At 38.6% G+C, this 25,138-nt stretch overlaps 1 protein-coding gene across 8 annotated transcripts in view; it reads left to right on the plus strand.

The window, feature by feature from the left end:
• Nucleotides 1-25,138, plus strand: part of GRIA2 (glutamate ionotropic receptor AMPA type subunit 2) — a 115,705-nt gene that overhangs the window by 8,690 nt on the left and 81,877 nt on the right. The window contains exon 2 of one of the 8 annotated variants that reach the window (XM_073341449.2): nt 2,231-2,396. The exons of the other annotated variants lie outside the window; for them this stretch is intronic. Within the exon in view, the coding sequence (XP_073197550.1) occupies nt 2,318-2,396 (79 nt within the window). The 5' untranslated portion in view covers nt 2,231-2,317. The remainder of the gene's footprint in view (nt 1-2,230; nt 2,397-25,138) is intronic. 8 annotated transcript variants of the gene reach the window in all.

Raw genomic sequence — 25,138 nt, forward strand, 5'->3', positions numbered from 1 at the left:
AATTATATTTCTAGAAGACCAAGAATTAGGGATTCACTCATGTACTTTTCTACAGTTGTTCTGCCCATGGTGATTTTATTCTTTTGTGTCACATAGTTTACTGAAAACTGGTTTCAGTGTTGCAGAAGGTTTGCTATTGTAGAAATCTCTCTTATGTTATTTGAAATTAATGTGTTTTGTATCAGCATTATTATTTTGTTTTAAAACCTTCAGGTTTTACTTTAAAAAGTTAATTAAAATTGTACATTGGTTACAAATACATGTTAGTTTTAAGCTAGTTAAAATTGAAAAGGTACTTTGATGATAAATAAACAGTCTGGCGTTTCATTAGTGAATGCTTTACAGTTTATTTGAATGGAAAGGAGAGATGAAAAGAACTAGGCAAATACAGTGAATGCATATTTTAAAAAAATCACCTGTTAAGATAATACATACTGTGTAGCTCTATTTACCGCACTGTATTTCTAATTTGTAATGTGTACTTACGGAGATATGGATTATGCTGTTTTAAGTATTACTTCTAATATCTACGCTTCATTTATCTTTTTGTCTGTAGCGCAAAGCTGCTTTGTGAATCACTGATCAAGGGGAATACGCCCTCTTTTTTTTTTTTTCACTTATCCCTAAATAAATCTTTGACGTTTTGTATGCTTTTAAGAAACTTTTAAGGGTTTTCTTACCTATACATCAGTCAGTTTAAAAGGGAAGTGTATTTGTGCCCTAAAGTTTCCAGTTGGAGAATGAAGTCACTGAGTAAAGCTTTTGGGGCCTGATTCTGATTTTATTTACACTGTTTCAGACAGTGTAACTCTATTGGTCTTCAGTATGCCTTGATAAAAAGTACAAAAGATGTAGTAAAGAAAAGACTTTCACTAAGAGTTATTAATTATTCTCTACAAAATAAGGGTCCAGTTCTTCTACAGTAGCTGACATTGAATATCATCTTACGCCACAGCCAACCTTGTAGAAACTAATGACATTGCTTTTTGGGTTAAGGTACTATATTCAGTGCAATTAAAGGTGGCAGGATCAGGCCATAAGAAATTTCCTTTATTCTATATCAGACCAGGCTATTCAGCGCTATATTAGCAGATTTAACTTGGCATGGGATCCTCTTGCATGTTTGTTTGATGGTGCTGTGCCTACAACTGAATTCTCACTTGAATTATTCTGTGAATAGCTTAGTGTGCACATCAGAAATGTATCTTCATTTGTTAAACACTGAAGTTAAATTGGTGTAGATACCAAAAAGAAGAGAAAAATGGCAATTTCCCATTTGTGGTCTAATTCCATGATCCTTTTGCTGGCAAAATTCTCACTGAAGTCCATGAGAGTATTTACTTGTCATGTGCAGTGTAGGGGGAATGTCAGTAAAAATGTTCATGTAGGACCAGATTTTCAAGTTTTCAGAATACGCAATTGGTGCTAGATTTTCAAGAGTTCTGCACTCAGCAGGTTCTCTTTGTGACATTCATGGCTCAATATTGAAATAAATTCAGCACGAAACATGCTGAGCTCTTTTGAAAATCTGGCTACTGATTTTGGTGCCTATGTGAACACTGATCTCTCTTGAAAACCTGTGCCACAGTTTCTGTTTTGTTTACCAGTAGACTGTAACACCCTTGAAAACTTATAAATGCAGTTTCTTTCATAGACAGGCTGATTTGGCTTCAAGTCCACTCGAGGCAAGGATACTGAAACTGAGACAGTACATAAAATGCTCACAATAACCAGCATCTGATGAAGTCTAGTTGCTCTATTATCCCTTTTCATTTTAGTCTCTGATTGAATTTCAGTTACATAATACTGCATTTTCTCATATTACTATAGTTAAGAATGTCATCTCAGCATTTTTATTAGACATTTTATTTATAAAGAGTTAAAATTTTGACCCAGGCTGAAACGGGGCATAAAGATATTTCAGCCTGGAAGCAAATTGTTTGATTTTATTTCCTTTTAGTTGATTTGAAAAATAAAAGGGTTTGACTCTAAAGTGTTAAGAATGAAAAGCAAAAAACAAAACAGTCCATTAGGTAATGCTTTCAGTTGCCTTTTTACCACCTCCTAGAATTTATATGACTGTTGTTATTGAATTACTGAAGTTTTGCAGCCCACTAGTGCATGGCATCAAGCATCATTTAGTGGCCTGTTTGAGATGGAAAGAGAAGGAGCTACTGCACATTCAAACTAACCTTTTTCATAAAAAATGCCATTTGTTACTTTTTAACAGGATTAAGGGCATATCCAGCTTCCTTTTCCAAGGCTGAGAAAGGCCTCTTGGTAGTGGGACAAGATGGCCCTTCTGCACAGGTTGTGAATGTGCTTCTCAAGGAGTATGCCCTCCTTATATGGTGCAGAGCCCTGCTCTGTGAGTGGCAACACCCCTCTGATGGGAGGTAAGGAGGAAAGACTGAGGCATGGTGGCAGAGGGAAGGGGTGGGGGTCGGGCTGGAAGAGCCACGGTTGTGCAGTGAGAGGATTATTTAAGGGTCTTCAGAGGTTACTTCAGTTGCTGAGCTAGAGTGTGGACGATAGAGTAGCTCTATAGCCTGAAGAAAGGATTCTTCCCACAGTCCACCCCACTTTTCATATGTGTCCCAATTCATTGGCCCAGTCCCTGGCAAAGTTATGCCATCTAGGCCATGGGCTCTGGAGTTGTTCCTTGGTACGTGTATGTGATATTTGTCTAACTCTGCTCTGTGCCCATAACAGCAAAAAGCTGTTATGATCGGTCATTTCAGTGATGCACAAAATAGGGATTTAAACCATGTGAAGCTTTTGCAATCAGTTGGATCAATAATCTGCCTTTTAAAAAGTCTCCAACCACATTACCATATAGACTCCAATGGCTCATTTGGAAGTGTTAGAGCCAGTTGCTCAGTGGGCCCAGTGCTTCAAACTTTTGACTGTGGTGAGACTTGAGGGTGCTGAGCTGCTGCTTACTGGAGATTCTCCTCTCTTCATAGGATTGGGCACAGAGTTAAACAAATCAGGTATTTTTTGTAGAAATATCATGAAAATCATTGAGTAAATTATTCAACCAACAAATACTAACTGACCAGCTTTACCCAGAGTGTATAGTTTTAGTTGCCAACTTTTAATGAAAGATTAAGACTTATTGATGATGCAAGTGATTTTTTTAAATAGTACTAAAAAAGAGAGTGACAGATATAAAAAATAAGGGAATAGAGCAGAACTGAGGTGCAATGCCATAGGTTGTGAGTTCCAGTGACAATACCTTTTTAGTATTATAAAAATGCTATCAATTTTTATTTCAATCATTTCATTATGTCTGGTCAATATTTAAGTGTTATGCCTAAATGCTATAGCTTACTTTGTAATATGGACAGGATGACTACATAACCAGATGAGTTCATCCCTGCAGGTGATCTGATAATCTGCAGTATGAAGCCAGCAAACTGAGGGCCTGATTCTGTTTCTACTGAAGGCAATGGCAAAGCTCCTATTGACTTCAGTGGGAACACGATCAAGCCCTAAGTGCATGTAGCATGAGTTTTTAGTTTTCCAATCTAGTCAACACGGTAGATATGGCAGACTAGTATATTGCAGTGTATGTGTAAAATGGAGAAATCTGAACGTTTTTAGAAAATTGTACTAAAATATTTGGCCATTAATCTACCTTTCTTGACAAGAAACACTCTGGAGGATAATGAGATACTCTAGCTTACGTGACCCAGGATTCCAAGTATTTCAAAGCACTTCTAACATAGTTTCTTAAGAGGAAGTGTGGACATACTAGCAGGATTGTTAAAACAATGTAATTTAGCTCAAGTATGTAGCTGAAACTGTGTTAGTAAAGGTTTCAGAGTAGCAGCCGTGTTAGTCTGTATTCGCAAAAAGAAAAGGAGTACTTGTGGCACCTTAGAGACTAACCTAAGGTGCCACAAGTACTCCTTTTCTTTTTGTGTTAGTAAAGCCATTTTTGAAAATGGGTTTGATTTCTGCTTGTGTAGATGAGTCTTAAAGATGAACAGCAAAGCAAAGATAATGTTTGTTCCCTTTCCTCCTTTACATTTTACCTTTAAAATAATATTGTCATGATACTTATTTTATTGAGTCAATATCTATGTGAAATGTAAAAAGGGAATTACTTGCAGGATTGCTTAAACTGGCTCCATAGAAAGTAGCAAAACTCCACTCTGGAAATAACTGTGCACAACTACATACTACTAGCACTGAATTTTCTAGGAAACAGAGCATTGTAACATTTGTTTGGAGGAAAATACAACTTTATTTATATTTATTTCTGTGTGTGTATGCCAGTGTGTGTGTGAGTGTGTCTCAATTTTTGGAAACTCAATGTAAAACGCCTTAAAGGGGCCACATTTTCAGAAAATTCTGATCAGCCATGCTCTGAAAATCAGGCTTCCTTAAGGTATCTCAAATTGGGCACCCAAAATCACTAATCATTTTGAAGATTTTAGCTTTAGTCCTTGTAAAGTAATATAATGAAAAGGGAAATCAATTTCTGAGGCTACCAACTATGATATAGTTTATTCAAACAATCTGGGGCAGATCCTGAACTGATGTAAATGGTCATAGGTCCATGGATCTGTCCCTCTGTGTAAATGTTTTTTCTTTTTTAAAATCTGTAATTCTAGTGCAAATGTTTTGTTGACTATAAATTGACACTCTAAACTGAAATAAACAACACTAATATTGTGACAAAAGCAAATACATTCAAAGGCCATTCTTCCTGTGTTTGTCAGTGTGACTTGGTCTTGCAGGGATCTCAGATGAGAGAGTTCTGTGAAATGTGCAATATTAAAGCCCAATGGGATAAGTAAAGGATTTGATTGTTTTTTGTAGGTTTGTGTCACCTGGGAAATGTTTCTTAAAATATTATGTAGGATTTTTTGTTTGTTTCTCTAGACTACCATCAAAGATAAAACAATGGGGCTATTGTTATGTCTTGGTTCTTGCATGTTACTTTAAAGTAAATTTAGTGGAACAATATAAAACACGTACACATCTTGAATATTAAGATCAAGTAGTAAAACTATGTATTCAAACTATGTATTCTTTGGTTAAGAAATGGGAAAGAAAGTCTTATTTAAAAAAAATTATTCCCGACTGATTTGAAAAAAAAATCCCTACTTAAACTATGAATTATGGGATAAATTTTAGTCTCACTTATGCACGTGTGACTCCCATTGACATCGATTTATAATTACAATTATAAAAAGGTGATGCTTGAGTTACTGTTAAATATGCTATTTCCATCAAACTAAAAACACCCCAAATGACATTTCAGTGCCATTGAATTAGCAGTTGCACGGCTGAAAGTATGAAGATATGCCATAATTCATAGAACTATCAAGTCTGAGGGTGTGTTACTTTCAGAATGATGTTCAGTGTGATGATGAAAATAGTATCTCTACATCCCTGCAAACATGTAGAGTGTTGATTATTGGGAGCTCAGAAGCTTCCTGAGATTGCTTTTTTTTTTTTCTGACACGATTAATTCCTATTTGCTGTGACAGGAGTGGATCATTCTAGACCATAATGTCTTTTTTGGTTGTGTCAAATAAATGGTATGTTCCACAGAATACTTTCCATCTGTGACAACTGTTTGGAGTACCATTTGAATCATGATGATACTTCTCTTCCCATTACCCTTTATCCTTTTGGAGGTGACAAAAATGCCTAATTGCTTCTGCTTTAGGAATTTTGTTTTCCACTCTGTTGCAAAGTAGGTGTTTCTGGCTTAGATGTGGACCCACGAATACTGTCATGCTTATCAGTATTACTTTCATTTTATGGTACACTCAGACTAAGTACTGCTTAATCTTTTCTGCCTCCATTTCTGGGCTTTATCTCGTCAATATCCAAAAGCTTTCTAATAACCTGCATTGTGTAGTGTGTGATATTTCATTCTGACATGGTAAATAGAGAAGAAAACATTTCAGCATGTAAAAAACCAAAAAATTTCAAACTGAATCTACACTGTCAAAAACCCATTATAACAAAATGAAGGAGTGGGGGAGAACTTTGCTTATAGGTTTATCTTCTTTCCTTTCTGTGAAATATTTTTGACAGCATTCACCTGGTTTTGAAGTTGCCTGTTTCACCTGTTTGTACTGTTTATCATATTTTCTAGCCTCGAAAACAGTAGATCATGTTGCAAAGTCAGCTTTGTTAGTCCAAATATTCCAACGTGAAAGAAAAGTGAACGCCGTTGTGAGGGAGCCAGGTGTTACACTGTTAGATCTGCTTTATAACCAGCCATTAAATCTTCCCCATTCATTGTTCTCAAAAACATGAGCTTTGCTACTACTACTTTGTTGTTTTAAAAGTTTGTGAAAATAATAGTATTAACTCTCTAGTTCTGATTCACCAGCGATTCTTTATGGAGAAATTTATATCTTGCAATTTTTCAGGTTGACCATTCAAAATAAATAAAAGTTCTTTTCAACCTTGTAAGTATCCTTTGAAACTTTGAGATGCTGAAGCTCTCACTGCACCCAGAAGCAGGTGTGACCTTTCTGTATCTCTTTTGGTAACTACTAAAAAAAAACCAAAAACCCAGAAGGTTACAACATGTCTCTGTGTTCCTTGCTCCCTCCTTCATTGCAGCTCAAACATATGTTTTGGAGGGTAGTGGTCTGAATGTTTAGTTCTCCCTCTTGTTTCAAAAAATCCTCCTTTCCCCTTTCTGGGCTCTTCTACTCTCCTCTGCCCTTGACCAATACAGGCCCCCAGAATATTTCCTTCCTCAGGGTTCTTAGGCAGTAGACCATTCCTCTACCCACGAGTATCATTTTCAACTTTCCCAGATTCAGGTTCAGCTTCAGCAAGAAACTTTTCATCTAGCTGTAGGAATTGATTTTGCATAGGCACCGGATCAACTGGGTCATGGTGATGGTAGTGAAGGAGCTACATAATTGAGTATTTTTACATATGTTTAACCATGTAGATCTTGACATCTCATGATCCCCCATGTAGCTCCATAGATGCATTAAATAGGACATGAGAGGAACAATATAGCCTCACACATCTTCATAAGTGAGAGGTGCAGTTGTCTACCGCTACCTTATGGGAGCACTTTGAGAGTAAGGTTCTGAGTCAGATTAGAGCATTTCCAGGCAGTCCTCCAGATCCTTAGGACTAGGGGTCAGGTTTGGATGGTCTTTAATATTAGTAGGCCTTCCTGTTGTGTGAATCTCAGATTCTGAGAATGAAGATGGGATGGTAGCATTACATACTTTCTATGAGGTTATCCCTGATTCTGTGATCTTTTCTGTGAAATAGGCAGATGGTTCTTTGTAAAGTGTGTGAGAGCTGAAAATTAGGAGGCTATCTCTACTTAAAAATAGTTTTTCCTTTTGTGAGGAATTTTCCATTTTCTATACTTTGTGGATTCAATCTAGAATGGCTGCCATTGGAGAGGCTGGGCAGGGCTGGAGGGGATATCTTTTCTAGGGATGTTTTGACCATATTTTTTCACTGAACATTTGGAGGTACTAGTGAAGATTTTAGACTGTAACCACTGAATTTTTATTACTAATTATTTGTATTACCATAATGCCTAGAAGTTCTAGTTATAGATCAGGAGTCTAGTCATAGACCCTATTGTGCTATACAAACACAGAACAAAAAGAGCTTACAATCTAAGTATAAGACAGGAGACAACGGATGGATATAAACAGATAGGTGAGGGAGTACAAAGAAACAAGGCGACAGTATTGGTCAGCATGATAGACTGTGGTTTCAGTGCACCAACCGCTGTCAAGTGTGTTTTTTTTTTTTTTTTTTTTTATAGGCATCACTGCAAAGGAGAGCTTTGATGTAGATGAACCATGACAAGTAGGCCAAGTTCAGCAAGGAACTTGTACATGAAGATTGTTTTTCCATCCAGTCCATCTTCTTTGTCAATAATTGTAACCATTTGATCGAAGAGATCATCTTGGCACACATTGTCATTTAAGTCTTTGGAGTTCAGATTAGTAACTAGTCCAAAAGGATGGCCACCCACAGTCACTGCAGGGTTGAAAGAGTACTCAACTGTGGCCTGTCTCAGTGGTGGTATCATTGTGTTCAGAGGAAAAGCTATGAAGTCAAAAACCTGGTAGTTTTCAGGCACTAAGAGACACAGCAATAATATTCTCTGTCCACTTACTGGTGAAGCCTATCAGAAACTTTACAATGTTGAACTCATGTGCTCATATCTTGCAAAATCAAGTAGGAAAATATGGGATCCATTGGTGTTAAATACTGTAGATGCCTCCCAAGTGGAGGTGGGGTTCCAGTTCCCTCTAAGGAACAGCTGGTACGCCCTTAGCCCGGAAATCATCTCTTGACACTGTCTGTGGAAGATTCCCTATCTGTGGCAGATTGTTGAGAGGGCTGTGGAGAGGCAACTTTGGTATCAGTTCAAGGCCTTGGATCCCTTCCAGTCCATCTTTAGTGCTGACCATGGAGGAAATGACACTGTTCCCAGGAGCTGGTATATCCTCCTGGTGATGGATAATGGCCAGGTGGCTATACTGACTCTCTTAGATCTCTTAACATCATTTGATACTATTGCCCATGAGGTTTTGTTAGCTGTCCTGCAGCCCTTGGTTGAGGCAGATATTCTTTTCTCTTCAGTAGGTCTCAGAAGGTGATTTGGGGAAGTTGCATGCAAGAAAAATCTTGTAGTGGTTTTTGCAAGGCTCTGTTTTCTCATTCTCCTTTCAACATCTATGAGTGTCATCATGGAAGTGGTAAGGAAATTTGGGTGTGTGGTGTCCTTAATGTGAAGAAGATATACAGATTTTCCTTGTTTTTTCTGTGTCTGGACAGTTTAGTATCAGTGTTTGACCAGTGCCTGGCCAAATCTGGCACTCAGATGGCTGAGACTAGGCCAAAGTTCAGCTCAGATAAGGTGTATTTGACCTTCATGGTTGGGGGAAGGATTTGATGGCATAGGAGGACTATACTTCTCCTCATTATTGGGATTTGTTTGCTGTTTTTCTAGGAGGCTTTTATTTTGAGAGTTCTCTTGGACTTCTCCACTCCTTCTTCACAAGAAACCTGGTGATATCAGGGGCCAAAAAGGCCTTTTTTTCACCCATGTCTTCTATTTACAAACTTTTCTTGTAGAGCCAGACTTAGTTATAGTAATCCATGTCTTTGTGACTTTTAGGCTGGGTTATTGCTCTACCTGGGGTTATCGGTGTACCTGTGACTTTTAGGCTGGGTTACTGCCCACATTTTTAGATGGTATTAGCCAAAGGCAACATGATACGCCAGTTCTCAGATAACTGCACTGGATTCCTGGTTTCTTCTGGATGCAATTCAAGGTGTTAAAGTTGATCTACAAGCTTTGTTTAGCTTCACACCTGGCTACATGAAAGACCACTTCTTCCCAATGAGCTGACATAGCTGTTATATTCATGGGCATTTAAGCTCACAGGACCAAGATTTAAATGTCTGCGGGGTGGTGGCAGGACATTTTCTATGAAGGGTTCCCAACTTTGAATTCCCTTTTCCGACTAGTTTGATGGAGCCCAGTGACTTTAAACATAATGCCCATCTCTTCTTAAGTATTTGCTCCAGGGGTGGGTTTGAGATGGGAGGAATTGTTTGCATTTCGGGTTTTAGTTATTAGATGAGTTCAAAACTGTCTGTTTTGTACATTTTGTTCATGTAGACGCAGCTCACTTTATATATCAATCAACAACTATGCAAGATCTCCACTGTATTTGCACACAGTCAACAAATATGTGTGTACACATGTAAGTGCTCCATTCCCAGATGGGGAGTTAACAATTTTGAGGGCATTTTGTTTTGTGGAAATGTTTTTTACTCTGGGGATGACTGGGCACAACGGGTGCAAGTTATATCCCACTTTATGCTCCTGTCCTCTTCTTGCTGACAAACAGAATACAGTATGAATGGCTTGCTCTTTTTTCATTTGCTGTATAGAAAATTTAGCAGGGTTTTAAAATAACAAAATGGATATGATCAGGCCAAACTCCCTGCATAATACGTTCCTCTCTTGCACAGCACAAGAAGTGAACAATTTGAAGCTGGTGTGAATAACTGTAGCCATTTGTCACGTAACAGGAAATGGAAAAAAAACAACAACAAAAAAGTGGTTTTTTTTTTCTTTACAGGAATTGGAATAACACCGTGATTACCTAATCTTATGCATCTCTCAGGGACAGTTTGATTTTTTTTGTATTTGTTTGATCTAACTAGTTCTGACAACTAACACAGACCAAATCCTGAAAGGTCCTACGCATCTACAACTTTCATTGAAGTCAGTGGGAATTGCCAAAGTTCACACTTCACAGGATTCGGCCCATACTTTCCCATCCATTTTAGCTGTTTGATGTGTCTGAAAACATTTAATCTAGTTTTGAGCCACACACAAATATGAAAACCAGAGTATATAGAAAACATTTTTGTGTTTTTAAATAACAACTTTGCTTGAGAAGTGCTCGAGGGAATTAATTGCTGCATGCATGTGGTTTGAGTAGAACTATGGCATAAACTTTATAGTTATTAAAATTATCCAGAGTGTAAAATCCATGGTCCAGTGCAATGTCTTTATTTCTGTGTTGTACAGGGCAGAACATAATGTCAGCACTTAATAATGATTAGGGATGTGCAATCTGATTTGGTTAAATATTCAGTAAGAATTCCCCTGAACCACTGTTCATTCTTCATAGCAAACGCAAACTGAATCTTTCTGAAGATTTGAAAATGTGTTTTGGTTAAGGACAATTCTATTCACCATGTTTGGCAAATAGAGAAGATCTCAATATGCCTTTCTCTCTGGCCTACTCAAAACTGTTCCTCTCCAGATAGTCTGTACCTCTATCCCCTCTTGTATATTTCTCCAAGAATTTCCCTGTCTGCTTTTCTAATGCCCATTTCTAATCTCCCCAGAGATTCCCCTGACTGTATTTTTCTCACATACGTAGTACTAACTATATATCAATCTTTTCCTCTATATTATCTATCTCTGTTTCTCCTTCTTCCCCACTCCTGAGTTGCACTCTCTCTCTCTCTCTCCCCCTACTCTCATTTCCCTCTGTCTTGCTCTTTCCTGGCCCTTCTCTTCAAGATACCTAAGATCCTGGGGCCAGACAGGTTAGCCATTTATACAGCCCTGTATGTAGCTGCAGGTGTGTGAGAGATGCATCAAAGTGCCCAGAACCCACCTACTGCTGCCATTGCTGGGTTTGTAGTGCTCTCTTTCCTTCCTCCCCCATTATCACCCACATTGTATAATTTTTTAAACATTTTTCATGGGGAAAAAATAAGTTGAAAAGTTTCAGCTAGATCTAGTTGTAGTTCTACCTCTTTTAGTAGAACAATGGAAACTAAACAACCAAAATTGCCATCTCCCAAGAATGTGATTGTATTGTTTCCTGATCCTATGGAAGATAATGGCACATCTCTGTCAAGCTACTGATTTCCATAAAAATATAACATTTTAATGGTATTTCTAGAAAAATTTCAGTACTAATATTTTGGTAAATTTTTCACAAGCTACTTGATGAAAAAATTACCTCTGCTTTGATGTGGTGGCAAGACTCCAGCCTAGTCAAACAAAGAAAAACTTTTTTTTTTAGTTGTTTGAATGGTTTAGGATGCCATTCTACAAACCTCATTGCAAGGCTTCTGTTCTCCTGACTCAAGCAACACATGCTTTTGTCTGCTGGTTAGGTGAAGTTCATTTGATTAACTTCATTAAGGTTGGAGGAGATAACATAAAAGTGTAAACCATTGGCATATGTGTGTTACAAAGCTAGAAACGCTGCATTGGGACTAGAGCCCAGAAATCTGTTTTATTGTTGACTAGAACAGTGGCACATGTGGAAAGTCTGTCAGCCTGTATTCTTTACTTGCCGAACAATGATGGCCAGAATAATCCACTTAAGCATCCAAAAACAGCCTGAACACCATTAAGGTATTCTGAGCATTAAGGTATTCTGAATATGTTTTTCTTCAGATTAGCTAGTCAGGATTTACAAGGCCCAACTATGGGTTGTTTAAGACAAAAACGGAAAGGGGAGAAAGGCTGGTCTGGATCTGGGTAGCTATATGAATGAGCAAAAACCATTTGCCAGAATTTCGTACTTGCCAAATTGTACAAATGTTTATGTATGTGTATTTGGTATGCAGCTGTTAGTAGTAATTTGCCTTATTTTGAAGGTGTAAGTGGTGCTTAGGGCACATAATGTTCCTTTATTCACCTTCTGTGAGTATTCTAGCAGATTTGTACAGAAATAATGTTCAAGAAAACAGAATTTTAAGTTAATAGTCACATAATTTGAATTTTGAATTTGTGACCATAAGTATTATTTACACTGAGAATCATATTCTGAGAGTTCTGCTTATTCAGTTAGGGAACCCTAAGTTCTGGTATTTAATAACTCTGCAGGTGTGGAAAGGAGAGCTTTATAACATTGAGAAAGACAGACCACACTTAATTCTTGTCTTAGAAGATACCAACAGGTTGGATCTTAAAATAACATTTTGAAAAGCTATTTTAAAGGTAGGTTTTTAGTGTTTTAGAAGTTTATTATGGCTCCCCTTTGAGCTTGGTCCACTTGGAACTATGTCCTTAAACCTGGAGGAGGAAAATTTCAATAAATAATGTTCTAGAATATTTGTAAAATAGCTTGTCTATGCTATATAAAAGAGTTCATGATACTATATTTGGTGTATTGTATATATGGAGCATGGAGAATACATGATGTGATGACATGGTAAAACATAAAACCATGTGGTGGCATGGTTTTATCAGCACTCATTTAGGATAAACTCACTTGTGAGAAGTCAGATTATCTTTGGTTAGTTTTGTTTATTATTTGCTGTGACACTCATGAGTAACCAACTCATCCAAATGAGTGCTGAAAACATATTGTGTGTAAACATAAATATATAGTGGGTCAGATCCTTAGCCCCACCAAGTCCCCTTTGCACAATTCCTGTGCTATCAAGGGCACTTAAAGCTATCCATAATGTGTGCTCCACTAGTATACTAGGGATTCTCCTGGCAAAGCTTAACTGGCTCTATGCTACTTCCTCCTGATTTCTCTCCCAACAGCATAGGAGGCATGTCAAGGGTGTGCAAAGGGCAGGAGAGAGGGAGTGACATGCTGGAGTAGCATACTATTCTCTGTTGATTTTTGTTGTCATAACAGCCCCAAGGGGGGGCAATCCCTTACATCCTAATGCAATGAAGGGCGGCTTGTTCTAAGATGTGCCAGCAGCCAAGCCAAAAGTGGCCAAAAGCCATCTCTCCCCACCACTCCCTTTATATGATTAAGCTTTCCTCAAGTGCATCAGGAAATCTGGCCAAAATGCATGTTCTGGTTTTGGTGTTCCTGTTAAACATTATTGGAAACAATCGCAAAAATACAAACATATTTAACAGATTTATCTTTGTGTTTATCATAATGGAGAGAGAGCACCAACATAGGACACAACATTTCTTTAATAATAGTTTATTAAATCTCATTGTGGAAGCAATATTCCATGATATGTTGCATTAATTTTCAGTTTTGCTAATATGCAAGGAAAACTCACTAACATGGAAAAAAAAATTGTCATGTCATCAAGAAAATCTGATTCACTTTTATGACAAAAAATTCTGAATTCAGTATGATGGCTCCTTTAGGGAAACTGGATGAAGTTTTTCCTGTGCTTTTCTGGAATCGTTAATTAGTGTTACCTTCTAGCAATAAATTAAGGTGGCATTACGAACTCCAGAGCCTGCTCTGGATGCTCATGTTGCCAATTTTAATCCATGTCTAAGATGTAGACATGATCCTCTTTCTGAGAGAAAAAAATGTATTACTATTTTTAGAGCCCTCCTCTGTTGTTTGCCTTGCTGTGTTTTACCTTGCAGTGTATTAACAGAGGGGTGAAACATTTGATATGAGACTAAATACTGCCTTTTTAAAATCTCAGCAAGTATGGGAAAATTATTTTTTGCCTTTTGCTGGAAGTTTTGAATTTAGCGATCACAATGATCTATAATGCTGTTTTGGAATTTATTATGCTCCTCCACCCCCAAAAGATGAAAACAATGGGTTTGCTTGAGAGGTTCCAGCTTAGAGCTTGGCATCAAAAGCCTTTGCGTGGGTGTGTGAGTGTGAGTGTGTGCGTGAGAGCGAGAGATTGAGATGGGCACTTATGTTCTTATTGTTTGTCATTTTTAAGGTGGAACCTTGACTTATAATTTCTGTGCTTTCTTGGGTTTTTTTTTTGTTCCTTAGAATTGAAACATTCTTTAAAATCTTTTCAGAAGGGCTGGTGAGTTGACTCCCCCTTAATTCCAGTTTAACTAAGATTTTTTGCATCAGAATTACATTGCAATCTAAAACGGCAATCACTGGTGCAGAAAAATAGCTAAAGAAAATCTTTGGCTGGCCAGTAATAGATTAGTATTACTGTTGGCCATAAAACTGAGGGACGTTTGTGCTGCTTCTTAGATTCTCCAGAAGATTGTTCCACAATTGTGCACTGGATGAGGTAAAGCTCTATCTCCTACACAAACAAGCTTTACCCTTGCAGCAAAGAGTTCTATCGTGCCTGAAGAATGGAGTTTTCTATTGCAGTCCTCCTCTCAGAACTTGAAGTGATTTCTTAGGTATCCCAAACCCAGATCATTAGGCACCTAAAAGATGATGACTGAAACTTTGAATTTTACATAATAGCCTATGGGAAGCCAGTGTAGTGAGCGGAGGACAGGTCTGAAGCGCTTGTGCTAACTTGTGTTCCTGAGGACAAGTGCTCATGCATTTTTGTACTAGTGTAGTTTCCAGGTAAGTTGCATAGCAAAGAAGTGTGTTTTCAGTTACAGGTTATTGTCCACCAGGTTGCAGGTTCCTAGCCAGCAACAGATGTTAGAATGTGCAGATGCTGCTGTGTGAGAGCTTAGAAGCAAAGAATCCAGGAGCCTGCTAAACTGCAGATTGATTTGACCAACTGGTTATCCCCAACCAGTGCCTGTAAATTCCTCTTCGTGTTTTCTTCTGTCAACCAATATAATTTTTGTTCTGACTGAATTCAGTTTCAACCAACTGTTCTTCATCCATGAGTTCATCTCGGCCAAGCACTGGTCAGGTTAATGACAGTGTTATTGTCTTTGTTGTGAAAGATAGGTAGAACTGTATTGTGATAGGGTATGTCATTGCATATCATTGACTCTTGACTTTTACTTGAGTCCATGATGTCTTCTCAGTTCCCCTAGTGGTTGTACATGAGTTATAAATATGACCAAAAGAGAACTGATCCTTGTGGGATGTTGCAAATGAAAGGTTTGGTGCTTTATATACAGTTTCCTATTACTATCCCCTTTGAGTGTATCCCTTGGCTCCAGGAAGAACACAAAGCATTTTAGTGCACATCCCTGAGACAGGACGGCAATATTTCTTAAAAGACTGTGTCAAATACTGCAGAGAGGTCCAGGCATAGGAGAGTGGATGTGTGCCCTCCATCCACTGACAGGAGGAAATCATCCAACAGACCACTAATGCTGCTTTCATTCCATGTCCTGATCTGTATCCAGATTGTGCAGAGTCTATGATATTGGCTTAGTTAGATGAGCTTGAAGGTAGCCTTTGGCTAGCTTCTGCATGAGCTTGCTCATTAACAAGAAGCTTATTGCTTGATATTAGAGCCAGGTCCAATCTGTCCAGGATGGGTTTCTTCACTGTTGGTTGGACTATACTTTTTTTGAAGGAGGAAGAGATGATCCCTTTACTGAATGTTACATTGGATGTTCCCGTCAGGAGAGGTACCAGTTGCTCTTTATTCTTTCACAGAGAAGGGTGGGGTCAGATTCACAGGTCCCGAGTTCTGTATGTTTAAATGCCCTCTGCAATGTTTGAGAGTTAAAATACTGATTAACTGGATATTTTCCAGGTCAGCTAAACTTTACAAATTAAATATACATCATTTTAGTTATGAGAATTTTGGTTATAAATAAACTTCTTTAGACACATACAGGCCATGCTTATTTAAGTAAGACAATTTAAAATGGTAACCAAACAAGTCAATCAAACTGGGAGTAGTTTTAATTTACAGTTAGCATGTTCCTTTAAAGGCTTGTCAGTCAGTCAGCCAAGCAATGACCAGAAGCTTAGGAATATTATACTGTAACCAGTAATATAGCTAAAGTGAAACTTAATAAATAAGGAGCTCTTAAGGTTTCAGTGCTGTGTAATGACAGACATAATGAAAATCTCAAATGTATGTGTAACCAGGCTTTTCATCCCTCAGGTCAGTTGGCTCTCCCTGCGTGCACACATTGTGCCAGTCCCTTTTCATTACTGTTTGGGGCGGGGAATTGCAATTCTATTTTGCCCTTGACCTTGTGACCAAGCCATCACCTCACTCCTGCCTTTGTCTTCATGGAGGTCAGAAGTCAGTTTCCTTCTTTCTAGGGCATCCAGTAGCGGTAGTAAGTAACATCAATTTCAGTTATGTTAAATAAAAGTTAACTCTTATTTTGCATAAGGCAGAAAATATCACAGGCAGAACAAATTTTAAGCAAGATCTAAACACAGTTAAATTGATCACACGTTTATCTAGCCAGGCCCAGACTGTCTAAATCTTGCCAATTCTTTCTGCAAAACATCTGGTCTTTCCTGTCCATCCACACAGCTAAAACTCTTGTCCAGGCTCTTGTCTTGTCTCAGTTATTGCCACATCCTTCTCTTCGGCCTTGAGAAGTGCAATTTTGCTCCACTGATATCTGTTCGGTACGCTGCTGCAAAGATCATTCTTTCAGCCTGTCACTTTGACCATGTCAGCCCTCTCTTTGTCTTCCTCCCCTCCTCTATTGCATCAAACACAAGTAGCTTGTCTTCACTGCCAAGGACCTTCATGGCTTAGCCTCACTTTTCTTATCATCTTGCATTTGCTATTGAAATGTCGATTCTCATCTCTGATTGGCTGGAAATGTCAACCTCCATCCCTCACTTGTTGAATTTTCAGACAGATGCCTTTGTGAATTCTCCCATGCTGCCCCTCATGCTCAGGAGGAGCTTCCTGCGAACATTCTCAAACTTCCTCATGATCCTTCTTCAAAACCTTCCTTAAAACTCTTCTTTGCTGTGATGTCTACAAAAAATGTGATAGCAGCTAGGTTGTTGGTGTTGGGTGTCTTCCAACGGCTGAGGCCAGTGCCTATCATGCTGACCAATATTGTCTCATTGTTTCACTGTACTCCCCTGTCGATCTTTCTACATCTGTTAGCTTTTGTTTTGTACTTGGATTGTATGCTCTTTGGAGGCAAGTACTGCCTTTTTGTACTGTTTGTCCAGCGCCTAGCACAGTGAGATCCTAAGCCATGACTATGGCTCTATAATACTACTACTTCTAATAATGTAAGTAGCATATGATTTATGTATTAGACACTAACTTTATGACCCCTTTTCATATGCTATATGACATACCTTCCCATCTGCCCTTTCCTTAGGTGATTGTTTTTCAAAGAAAAATAACTATTTCCTTCAACCACTAGTCTGAAACTTCAAAGGGGAAAGCACTTCTAGTCACTTATATATGTGAAGATTAATTTGGCATTTTCTCTGGCTATCTCATACTTCTTGGCTTAGCAAAATGGATACAGGCAAGCTTGGGGAATGAGTTGGTAGAAAAAAATTGTAGTTAGAAATCATAGAATCATAGAATATCAGATTTGGAAGGGACCTCAGGAGGTCATCTAGTCCAACCCCCGGCTCAAAGCAGGACCAATCCCCAATTAAATCATCCCAGCCAGAGCTTTGTCAAGCCTGACCTTAAAAACTTCTAAGGAAGGAGATTCCACCTCTTCCTAGGTAACGCATTCCAGTGTTTCACCACCCTCCTAGTGAAAAAGTTTTTCCTAATATCCAGCCTAATCCTCCCCCACTACAACTTGAGACCATTACTCCTTGTTCTGTCATCTGCTACCACTGAGAACAGTCTAGAGCCATTCTCTTTGGAACCCTCTTTCAGGTATTTGAAAGCAGCTATCAAATCCCCCCTCATTCTTCTCTTCCACAGACTAAACAATCCCACTTTCCTCAGCCTCTCCTCATAAGTCACGTGTTCCAGTCCCCTAATCATTTTTGTTGCCCTCCGCTGGACGTTTTCCAATTTTTCCACATCCTTCTTGTAGTGTGGGGCCCAAAACTGGACACAATACTCCAGATGAGGCCTCACCAGTGTGGAATAGAGGGGAACGATTACGTCCCTCGATCTGCTGGCAATGCCCCTACTTATACATCCCAAAATGCCATTGGCCTTCTTGGCAACAAGGGCATGCTGTTGACTTACATCCAGTTTCTCGTCCACTGTAACCCCTACGTCCTTTTCCGCAGAACTGCTGCCTAGACATTCGGTCCCTAGTCTGTAGTGGTGCATTGATTCTTCCGTCCTAAGTGTAGGACTCTGCACTTGTCCTTGTTGAACCTCATCAGATTTCTTTTGGCCCAATCCTCCAATTTGTCTAGGTCCCTCTGTATCCTATCCCTACCCTCCAACGTATCTACCTTCCTCCCAGTTTAGTGTCATCTGCAAACTTGCTGAGGATGCAATCCACACCATCCTCCAGATCATTTATGAAGATATTGAACAAAACCGGCCCCAGGACCGACCCTTGGGGCACTCCACTTGATACCGGCTGCCAACTAGACATGGAGCCATTGATCACTACCCGTTGAGCCCGACAATCTAGCCAGCTTTCTATCAACCTTATCGTCCATTCATCCAGCCCATACTTCTTTAACTTACTGGCAAGAATACTGTGGGAGACATTGTCAAAAGCTTTGCTAAAGTCAAGGAACAACACATTCACTGCTTTCCCCTCATCCACAGAGCCAGTTATCTCGTCATAGAAGGCAATTAGATTAGTCAGGCATGACTTGCCCTTGGTGAATCCATGCTGACTGTTCCTGATCCCTTTCCTCTCCTCTAAGTGCTTCAGAATTGATTCCTTGAGGACCTGCTCCATGATTTTTCCAGGGACTGAGGTGAGGCTGACTGGCCTGTAGTTCCCAGGATCCTCCTCCTTCCCTTTTTTAAAGATGGGCACTACATTAGCCTTTTTCCAGTCATCCGGGACCTCCCCCGATCGCCATGAGTTTTCAAAGATAATGGCCCATGGCTCTGCAATCACATGCGCCAACTCCTTTACCACTCTTGGATGCAGCGCATCCGGCCCCATGGACTTGTGCTTGTTCAGCTTTTCTAAATAGTCCCGAACCACTTCTTTCTCCACAGAGGGCTGATCACTTCCTCCCCATGCTGTGCTGCCCAGTGCAGTAGTCTGGGAGCTGACCTTGTTCGTGAAGACAGAGGCAAAAAAAGCATTGAGTACATTAGCTTTTTCCACATCCTCTGTCACTAGGTTGCCTCCCTCATTCACTAAGGGGCCCACACTTTCCTTGACTTTCTTCTTGTTGCTAACATACCTGAAGAAACCCTTCTTGTTACTCTTAACACCTCTTGCTAGCTGCAACTCCAGGTGTGATTTGGCCTTCCTGATTTTACTCCTGCATCCCCAAGCAATATTTTTGTACTCTTCCCTTCTCATTTGTCCAATCTTCCACTTCTTCTAAGCTTCTTTTTTGTGTTTAAGATCAGCAAGGATTTCACTGTGAAGCCAATCTGGTTGCCTGCCAAATCCCCTCGCTCCCGCCCTCCCCTCGCCAATGATTAGTGTTTATAAAAAAATAAGTAAAATAAGGTGATATAATCAGTGCAGAAACCTACCATTTTAAATTCATTCTCCCTACTTTATGGTTTGTGTTGATTTCAATAGACTTTGGATCAGGCCCTTGGACTTCTTGTTTATGGGGACCAAGTATTCCCTCCGCATCCAGTTGTAATGCAGTGTTTTCTTCCAGCTCTTGTAGAACACTGTTAGAGAGATAAAAAAGAGATACATTGCTTATCCTACTGGGAGAGGTGGTTGCAGTATTTTGTTGCATGTTTCATTGATTTAAGTGAAGTAACACACACCTGCATTTCAGTGGTGGCATACCACCTAGGTTGTGCCATATGGTAAAATAAGTGTTATGGAACAAATTAAGTTGCATACTGCAGCCGAGTGCCAGACATGTCCTTCGCTTCACTGACATACATGCCATATGCTACAAAATGCTGCATTTTATTTCATTACATCCTGATAAGGTATATTTATAGAATCATATCTATCTGGTGCTGAAAATATTGAAGGGGCATTAGAAAGCTATATGAGTAAAATCTGTGTACACTTTTACAACCTAGGGGTTGACAGTGTACAATATTGGGTTGCCCTGAATGCTATCAGTATTGATAATATTTCTACTGGTTAAGTAATGCTGGCCCATATATTAGACATGATCTTTATTCAATAAGTATAATCTGGAATATTCTAATTTCTGGGTCCTGTTTTTTTAGCCCAATAATACATTTGTTTCAGATAGTATTGCCCTGAGTTTGGAATATGATTTTCATACTTCCAAGTAGGAGAAACAGCAGATAGTGCATTCTGTGGTTTGAAGTCTGAATTAGGTACCTTAAATAGAATAGAATCCTTAGCTCTAAGCCCAGCAAATGGGCAAGCTATTGTTTTCCTATCTATATAATTATGTGGCCTTCCTCACTGTGGTATTGAAGCCTCTTATAATTATTAATGAATTTATCCTTACAGCAGCCCTGTGAGGTAGGGACGTACTACTCGTATTTTACAGATGGAGAAACTGAGGCACAGAGAGCTATGTGCTGCTAAAGCACAACCATGAAAATCTCTCCCATAGCCAGATTCAGAAACACAGAGACTTAAAAGTCAAAGGCCACAATCTGGTAGAAATTGTGATGCCCCACATGGGCAGAAAAATATTCTGTTTTCAGCTGAAACTTGTTTTTCATTGAAAATGCCACTGTCTGACCTTGTATCTTTATAGAAGACAGGTGTTATGTATATATTGAACTATGCTATTATACAAAAATAGAGGGCCAACCCTTCCTTATGAAACAAAAGTGCTCCAATAATCAATAACCGTTGTCCCAAATACTCCATTTTACAATAGTATTACTCACTGCAGTGGTTTGGATGGCTATGGTAAAATACTGAAGTGTCTTTTTTAACAAGGAACAAATTTTCTTCTCCAGCAATGTAAAAGGGCCACAAAGCCTCACAGAGTCCCCCATTCCCCTAGCCTGTCCACTCTCAACCTTCTCACCTTATTTAAATCTCTAGACCAATGGAAAGATCTCTGCTGGACCTCTGGAAAGAGGGCATGGTTCTAGACTATATGAGTGCCTGAGCCCTTCTTCCAAATGGAGAGACAGATTTACTTACAGATTTGAGTGTAGGGAGGTAAGGGTTGAATTTTTATTCAGGCAGAATTCCCACTGAAGATCAATGAGACTTTTGCCTGAGAAAGGACTGAATGAAATATGAGAATTTGCCTCATATATTTTTATAAATATATTCTCTGATAATAAAGATGAAAGGAGATTAGAAAACAAGTGACATTCACTAAAAGCAATGAAATACACATTTTACACTGCAAAACTGTCGATAGCATAGACATCTCAATATGAAAATCAGAGCAGGGCTCCAATGAAGCCATTGCTTCAGGCAAGCTGCTGTCTGATGTTACTTAGCCAGATGAAACCATATCCAGGAGACCATCCATGGGATTAAACACTACGCAGCATCTCATTTATTAAATAGTGCTCTCTGTGTGGAATTGTCTCTGTCACAGTGTTATGAAACAGACTGATGATTTCAAATGCTTTCCATCCTCCATTTTCTACTATCCCTACTTTCTACCTCCAAAGGTAAAATTGAAGTAAAATATACTCTCTTATGCATATATTCTATTCTTAAGGTGGAATTCACCCTTGTGCATAGGTCTAACATATGGCCTATATAAGTGGAACTTAACAGGTGTATAGACCTTATACTGGAACTTTCACCCATAATGCCTAGCATATATGCAATTAAAGCTCCCATTAATATTAAGGTGACCTGTTCATGTAAATTACCCACAAATATAGGAGAAATCCCAACAAACTGATGCTGAAAACTCAAGTCTGTGCACTGAGCTCTTTTTATTAGTAGAATTTTTAACTGTGCAGTAGTGATATCACAATTAAATCCATCTAACAGTGAATGAAATCCTGCCCCACACCCTGTTCTTTATCCAACCCACATGAAACTGGAACTTTGCCTTTTCTGTTTTGTTTGAAATGGAAATGTCTCAGCATAAAGTATGAATCTTCTGAACAGTGACAACTTTTTCTGGCTTGCCCCTCGATAAAGCCTTCCTTCCCTATTTTTAATAACTGAGCAAGAGTAATTTCTTCCTCAGAGCTTTACAACTATATGATGGGACAATGTCTAAATATGGAGAGTCTCAGACCAGGAAAAAAATCAGTTATTTTATCCTTATGTCAATTGCAGCATTGTTGCCTGTACATGCCTTGTCTGCTTGAATTTATCCTTCCATAAGCTTCCAGGTCTTTGACTCCAGGCATGTAGGAGTAAGCGGGTGCTGTGGACCTGCTTACTTCCCCATCCCAATGATGGGTGGGTAGGACATAGGCAAACAGCTTTAGCTCCCTGCCTCCCCAACTGCTGCTTAGCAGAACAAAGCCAGAGCAGAGGGGTGGCTGGGCCAAACTGAGTGGCACTGTGAACCCATCTGCAAAGTTGCAACATCGCTCACTCAAACTGAGTCATGACAGAGGGGCAGAGAGGCCAAATTTGAGTGGTGTGGGGGTGGAACACTGAAGTACTGACTAGGATGGCAGATTGTGTTGAGTGGCCTTTGAATCTAGTCTTCCAGAGCCAGGGTACTTGGTTTACTGCACAAAATTGCTAACATCCGGTGTTCCAAAATCATGAGTGAGGTCCCAGTCATAATTTTAAAAAACATATTTTGGAAGCTTATTTATTTATTTTGCCTTCTGGTGTTGGAGCATTTAGGTTCACATTTCCAAGCTTGTCTCATAACCAGGAGAGTCAGAAACTCACTTAAAAAAGAAAGAAAGAAAAAATGCTGAGATTTCACATTGTAATCTGGTTCCAGCAGCTGGGACTTTGAGACGCACCAAATATTCTGAGACTCAAATTGTGAGAGCTGACAGTCACAGTTACAGGGTGACTTTTCTTAGGAATTCATCAAAACCGAGTGATAATTGAGCATGCATTCTTTTTTTAGTATGTTACCAGTAAAAAACTGAAATGTTTCCTAGTTGGTGCTTTAATCAAAAATTGTTTCTCAATGGAAAATAATATTTGATACAAGCAGAGGATGATTTTTGCCCCACCACACAAGTAAAAGTGCCTGAAAAACATCACTTTTAAACTAAATTGGTATCCTGAAAATTTGAATATACAATTGCATGAAACATCTGAAAAGGAAATTGCAATGATTTATTTATACATTCGTAGTATTATAGTATTTACAAAGTAGTGTTTGTAAAGATGCTAATGATGTTTATTGCCATTAATTTATGATAAACTTTTAAAGAATTGAAAACAATCTCTGTGGTAAAAAAAGCTCATTTTGTAAAAATGAGTCACTGGTCTTGCATGCACAGTAGGTATTTTTTGACATCATGTTAGTTTTGCTCAGCTAAAGAAATAACATATACTTTGGAATTGTCGGTGTTCAAATAGGAATTTAGTGGATTATCGTTTTCCATTTATCTGTGGCTTCACTGGCACATCATACAGACAGTATCCCCTTCCCTTTATCCAAGTAGCAGCCTAAGCCTTGGTCTATACACACAATTGCACTGGTTTAACTGAAAGTGCATCTTCTAAACTGATTTAAACAGTTGCAACTTTGTTTGGATACTCTTATATCAGTTCAAACTGATGTAAGCCAGGTTCAGATAGACAAAAGAGCATCTACTCAGTACTTTGCACTAGTTTAACTAAACTAGTTAAACTGGTATAATTTTGTGTATAGACCTGGTGTAATAGTAACAGTTCCTATACATGTGAAATTGTGAAAAGAGAATGTGCAAGATTCATTAAATTTTTGCTGATTTCAAGGATTGGAAGGAATTGGTGAAAAAATATTTTAAAAAGATTTCACACACCACAACATTAACTAAGTAATTCTACATAAAGTTGGAATAGACAGTATTTTATTTTTGTGACATCAATAGTCCAAAAACAGAGTGCTAACAGCTACTCCTCCTTTCCATATTTTCCACTGTTTTTTCTCCCCACGGGAAATGACTTCATCCATATAAAATTCCTTATGATTTCTGATTTACACCAGTTTTTTATTTGCGACTCAGTTTCTGAGCCTCATAATATAGCCACTATTCTTCCAGCAAAGGAGCACTGGGATGAATCCAACTATGTTTCCTTCTTATTGAATTGAGGTGTTATTGAGCAATATAAGATGCTCTAACCAGGTGCTGTGCACACTGTTTTGGCAATACTCCCAGACCCTTTCAGTTCAGGGGGTAAGAAACTGGTTTCATAAATCTAACCCTGGTCTCTAGCCACTTTAATGCAAAGCACTTCCACTCAGTAACTAGCTTCTCAATCAGTTGACGTGACTTTAAACATTCAAGTATACATAAAAACTATCTCATAGGTACTGTGAAAAATGGTGAGTTTGCTGAAATATAGAAAAGAAGATGCTTCCAGCAATGGTAAATGAGGTTACAGAACTTTAAACATTCTTCTATTAAATATAGTACATTTCATTTACTTTTCAGAGTTTGTATTAGTAGTCATGTTAAAAATGGAAAATCACATTCTCATCGGCTGTAAATAATCATAACTCCATTCAGGTTAATTGACCCCAGATTCACATCAGCTGAGAATTTGGCATAGAAAAAAATATATGCATTCTGAACTGTACCTGACCTGTTGTTTAAATTCATGAAGACATAAATTCTATTTGACCCAAATAGTATTCCCAGCAGCGCTCATCTTCATTACATATTATATAACTGAACAGATATTTTCAGATATTTGTCTAGTAGAACTTATCTTTCCTATGCCATGTTTCATTACTAGCAATTTCAAAAATTATGCACAGGCCAAAAATAACATTTTTTTTATTCATCTTTATACCAAGTACTAGCTATCACTTTTAGTCATGTAATCAATAACAATAATGGTCAAAACAGGAAAACTATGAATTTTATCAACTTC

Source organism: Lepidochelys kempii, chromosome 4, assembly GCF_965140285.1.
Source record: "Lepidochelys kempii isolate rLepKem1 chromosome 4, rLepKem1.hap1, whole genome shotgun sequence".
In the NCBI taxonomy this organism is placed as follows: Eukaryota; Metazoa; Chordata; order Testudines; family Cheloniidae; genus Lepidochelys; species Lepidochelys kempii.